Here is a 5,000-nt window from a genome sequence, read left to right on the forward strand (position 1 = left end):
GGGTAGGAGAGCAAACAAACACACCGCTGATATTGTTTCAGAGAGGCTGAGTACACGTGGAGATGCAACACAGCCACAGAGCTGGATGTTGCCTAAAGCTTGACAGTTTTACAGCATGCTAAATCTGCTCTGTCTATTGACAATCCTGTGCATATTTAAAGAAGGACTTTCTGTAGTAAATTAAAGAAATGCTAACAAATCACGAGGTAAGATCAGTTCTTGGTGACTCATTCCAAACACCGAGTTGAAACCCTGCTCTAGAAATAAGATTCTGAGATTAAAACATCAGAAAACACTTCTGCCTTAAAAATGAATTTTACAAGAACATTTTTAAAGGTAGACATAGGAGTAGACATAGGAGAAATTTAACAGGCTTTCGAGCAATAGCACCGTCTTTTTTAATGCTCTCCCTGTCTCTGACCAGTCTCTGACACTGGAGAAAATGTAGGCGGTGCTCTGTGAGAACTTACGGCCTCTGCGGCTGGTTGGAACTGTCGACTGTACAGCTCCTGGCAGTTGTTAAAGATGTACTCGTATGTAGAATTGAGGCACGCTTTCACGCAGTCACGAACAACATGCGCCGCTCGGGGGGGACTCTGCAGTTCTTGAACCTGTACACAAGGAGGAGCCACAGATATCACATGACATGACATGACATGACATGACATGACATGACATAACATAGCATAACATAGCATAACATAACATAACATAACATAACATAACATAACATAACATAACATAACATAGCATAGCATAGCATAGCATCACATAACATAATATAACATAACTTAACATAACATAACGTAACACAGCTGAACATACAAACTATCCCCTCAAATACTCTCTTTCTGTCTCTTTCTCTCTCCAACACACACAAAAGAAAGTCTACCTGTACAACACAAAAGTTAGAGATACACACATACACACACACAAACATTCAGCTCACATATACATTTACACACATCTAGCACGACAAACGTGTCTCCATGGCCAATAATGTGCTATGAAAGTCACAGCTGTGATAGACAAATGAAATGGCCTCTCTCTCTCTCCCTGTCTGTCTGTTTATCTGTCTGTCTCTCTCCTGTAAATCCTCCAGCTATGGACATCACTCCTCCCCATGAGGGAAGTTCAGATTGTCTTGATGTACAAAAAAAAAAAAGAAAAAGAAAAAACTTCTTCGCTCAGAGTCCCCAGCAACTGTGGGTTTCCTAGGCGACCGTACCTTCATTCTGAAGAAGGCGATGCTGGTGAGGAGGTCGACGGTAGACTTGAGGTCCTGCAGGCGAGGTTTACTGCTGGCAGGAAAGTTGTTCTGTGAAGTTCAGAGAAGACGGAAAAACAGGAACGCTGGATGCTTTTTGTGTGGCCAAATACAAACAAACAAACAAACAAACAAGGGTCCAAGGGATTCTCAGGCTGGAGACAGTGGAAAAATAGCAAAAGAGACTCCAAACTCATGACTGGTTTAATCAGAACATTTGCTAAACGGTCTTATTGCACTGAGGGTTCTTTTGCAACATGAAGCCTGGAGAGGAATGGCTGCTTGGTCAAATTCGCAACTGCAGATTTTCACTTTTTTTTCCCTCACTTGTGGAAAAAAAAAAAACCCCTCACTGAGAGCCTTTAAATACACAGTGAAAGTGATGCATTTCTCTTGCTGTTTTATTTTGTCTGCCTCCAGCACTGGACATTTACAAGCAAAACATTTCACTGTATGACATGAAAATGAGGAAGGGAGTCTGTAACTATGATTCCTGGTACAACCCTTACTGCCTGATTAGAAACATGTGTGAGTGTGTGTGTTTGTGTGTGTGTGTGTGTGTATGTATGTGAGTGTGTGTGCGTTTATTTGTGTGTGTGTGTGTGTGTGTGTGTGCGTGTGTATGCAAGTGAGTGTGTATGTGTGTGTATTCGTAATAGAGAGTGAGAAAGAGTTCGGCAGCACTTGTGTAGGTGTGTGTGTGTGTGTGTGTGTACGAGCTCTCTTCAGCAGTGAGTTATAGTGAGTGGATCCAAGTACTTCTACATCAGTACAGTACTGGGAGGAGATTAGTGCAGAACCACTGACTGACAGAGAATGTTCTGGATGGGAAACAGTTCTTGGGTCTTTACTGGGTCACAGATGCATTGACAGAAGTTATGATTGTGGTTAAACTATGATCAAAGAGAACTTACTCGATATGTGGACAGGTCAATGCGCAGAGAGTTATGCAGCTGGTCCAGTAGCCGAACAAAGCGTTCTCTCTGCATTCATACACACACACACACACAGAGAAAGATTAGAGAGGTGGTATCATTTATTACCAAGGGCTTAGCATTGACACTGAAATTGAATAACCTGGAGCAGGTTTTTTTTTTTTGCAAGGTCTCTGCCTGACACTGAAAAACTGAAAAACACCCCCAAAAAACCCCAAACTTTTCTCAACATTTAAGAGGTGATTGACAGCAGTTCTGCTTATTTAATCATTAATAACCATTCTGCACAGCGCTCACCTATGAAAAGCATCCACCCGTTTTTCTCAACATGAATTGCCACCACAGTTTCCTCCCCACTCCCACATCTCCACCTAAATCTCCCTCTCTCTCTCTCTCTCTCCCTCTCTCTCTCTCTCTCTCCCTCTCTCTCTCTCTCTCACTCTCCCTCTCTCTCTCTCTCTCTCCCTCTCACTCTTTCTCTCTCTCCCTCTCTCTCTCTCTCTCTCTCTCTCGCTCTCTCTCTCTCTCTCTCCCTCTCTCTCTCTCTCCCTCTCTCCCTCTCTCTCTCTCTCTCACTCTCTCTCACTCTTTCTCTCTCTCTGTCTCTCTCTCTCTCCCTCTCTCTCTCTCTCTCTCCCTCTCTCTCTCTCTCTCTCTCTCTCTCTCTCTCTCTCTCTCTCTCTCTCTCTCCCTCTCTCCTCCCTCCTAACACAGTTTAAAAATAATCTTTCCATCTCCTGCCTTTGGAACCCTATGGGGGCAGGAGTGGTGCTATTCACTTTTGGACAGACTGCAGGTGAGACTCTGTCCAGTGTGTCAGACCTGCCACTGCTCTCACTGTCGTTAGACCGCAGCGCTTTGGATCAATGTCGTTCACAGAAGAAGGATGAGCGGGGGTGAAAAATAAATAAATAAATAAATAAATCGATAGAGCCTGATGGAGGGGAAGCTGAAAGAGGATCAATGGGACTAAGGACAACAAACAAACACCTCACACAGCCGTTTGACAAACAAAAAACAAGAAAAAAAACAAAACACGTCTCATGAAGAATGGAGACGATGAACCGCATCCCAGTAAAACAATGGGAAAACGGGAGGCTGGCCACTGAGGGGGAGCTGCGTTAAAACTTGACATATACTGAGACTCAGGGTGCAACTCCACTCGAACGCTGAGTCACCACTTGGAAAAACTGAAAAAAAAAAAAACGACTTTTTTGGAGGTGTTTAAAAAAAAAATCCATCCATTTTTTTTTTTTTGCAGCTCAAGCCTACGTGAGAGAAAGTTCTAGATTATTGAGCTGGCACAACCTGCACCCACATCAACCTACAGTGACTCCGCAGGGACGGCTAGATTTCAGCACGACTGCAAACGAATGAACCAGTCACTGACTGCTCTAGCAACTCAGTAACTCAGCCTCAAAACGACACGAACTATCTAGAGTCAAAACCAACGCTGCAATCATTAGACAAACTGCTTAAATACATACTTATGTGTCTCAAAGACATTATCTAATATCTGCTGCTGTGTCACCAATCACCTGAACTAGATGGAACAATCATGATAGCAGCAGGTGAGGAGAATAAGACCTAAAGGAAAGCACATTCAAAGATTCTACGGGAAGCGCACGTTGCGCATGATACCTGAAGCTTCCATTCACTGTCACGAAGCTGAACATTCTGTTGGAACCTTGTGGAGATTCCATAAGCATCATTATGACATCACCGCCTTCCACTTTATTTTATTCCCCCGTTGGGTTTACAAACAAAAAAAAAACAACAAAAAACGCTCAGCTTCGGAACCTACCCCAAAGTTGGAGGCAGCAAAGCGGTCAGAGGCGGACACGTTGGTGACAGAGGTGGGGTGGGCAAAGAAAGCGTTGATGTTGGCTAATAACATGCTCATAACAGCTGGGACTCCAGACAGCATGTATTTGGAGGAGAGACAGGCAAAGTGGCTGTGACGAGAGAAGGACAAAAAAAACCAAAACCCTAAACGAACAAGAAGTGTAGATATCTTTGTCGATGAAGTCATTTATCAACTAACAGGATCACATGATTCAGATATTGTGTTTATTTATGGTGTCTTTTGACTGCTCTCTCACTCACACACAAACACACACTCACACCCACCCACACACACACACACACAAACACACGCATACACGCTTACGTCATGGCTTGATAGATGGACTCAATTCCATAGCGCATCGCAAACTCATCCACAATCTCCTGTTCAACCTCATCAAAGTAAACCTTCCAGGAATCGTCTCCACAGGCGACGGGGATCTTCACCATTCCCTGGCCCTCCACGTCTGTCAGGTAATGGAAGATGTTCTACAGAGAGGGGGGAGGGAGTTGGTATTGTAACCCCTTGAGTCAATGGACACACTTACTAGCTACTTTATTGGAAATAACTGCCTTATGGTACACCTTGTTGTATACCTATACAGTGTACCGTTAAGGTCAGTATACCTCGTACAGCCACCAGTGAGACAAAGGTCCAAGGTAGGTATTACTAAGGAATTGGATGGTAAGTGTATATTGAAATCTATAGTGAAAGTTTCAGTCTTAATTGTCTCAGTGAAATGATTTAAATATTCTCTGCGCGCCTGTGCTGAATTGTGGTGACAGGTGTGAATGTGGACAGGTGTTTTCAGGTGTGGTGACAGGTGTGAATGTGGACAGGTGTGGTGACAGGTGTGAATGTGGACAGGTGTGGTGACAGGTGTGGTGACAGGTGTGGTGACAGGTGTGAATGTGGACAGGCGTGTTCAGGTGTGGTGACAGGTGTGAATGTG

The 5,000-nt window shown here is 43.9% G+C and overlaps 1 protein-coding gene across 1 annotated transcript in view; it reads right to left on the bottom strand.

Moving 5' to 3' along the window:
- The window catches only part of unc13ba (unc-13 homolog Ba (C. elegans)), a 99,828-nt gene that overhangs the window by 20,200 nt on the left and 74,628 nt on the right, over positions 1-5,000 (bottom strand). Inside the window, exons 22-26 of the mRNA XM_030791732.1 lie at positions 4,373-4,536; positions 4,007-4,157; positions 2,182-2,250; positions 1,229-1,318; positions 467-611 (exon numbers count right to left, since the gene is read on the bottom strand). Coding sequence (XP_030647592.1) covers positions 467-611; positions 1,229-1,318; positions 2,182-2,250; positions 4,007-4,157; positions 4,373-4,536 — 619 coding nt within the window. The remainder of the gene's footprint in view (positions 1-466; positions 612-1,228; positions 1,319-2,181; positions 2,251-4,006; positions 4,158-4,372; positions 4,537-5,000) is intronic.

This window comes from Chanos chanos, chromosome 14, assembly GCF_902362185.1.
Source record: "Chanos chanos chromosome 14, fChaCha1.1, whole genome shotgun sequence".
NCBI classification, from domain to species: domain Eukaryota; kingdom Metazoa; phylum Chordata; class Actinopteri; order Gonorynchiformes; family Chanidae; genus Chanos; species Chanos chanos.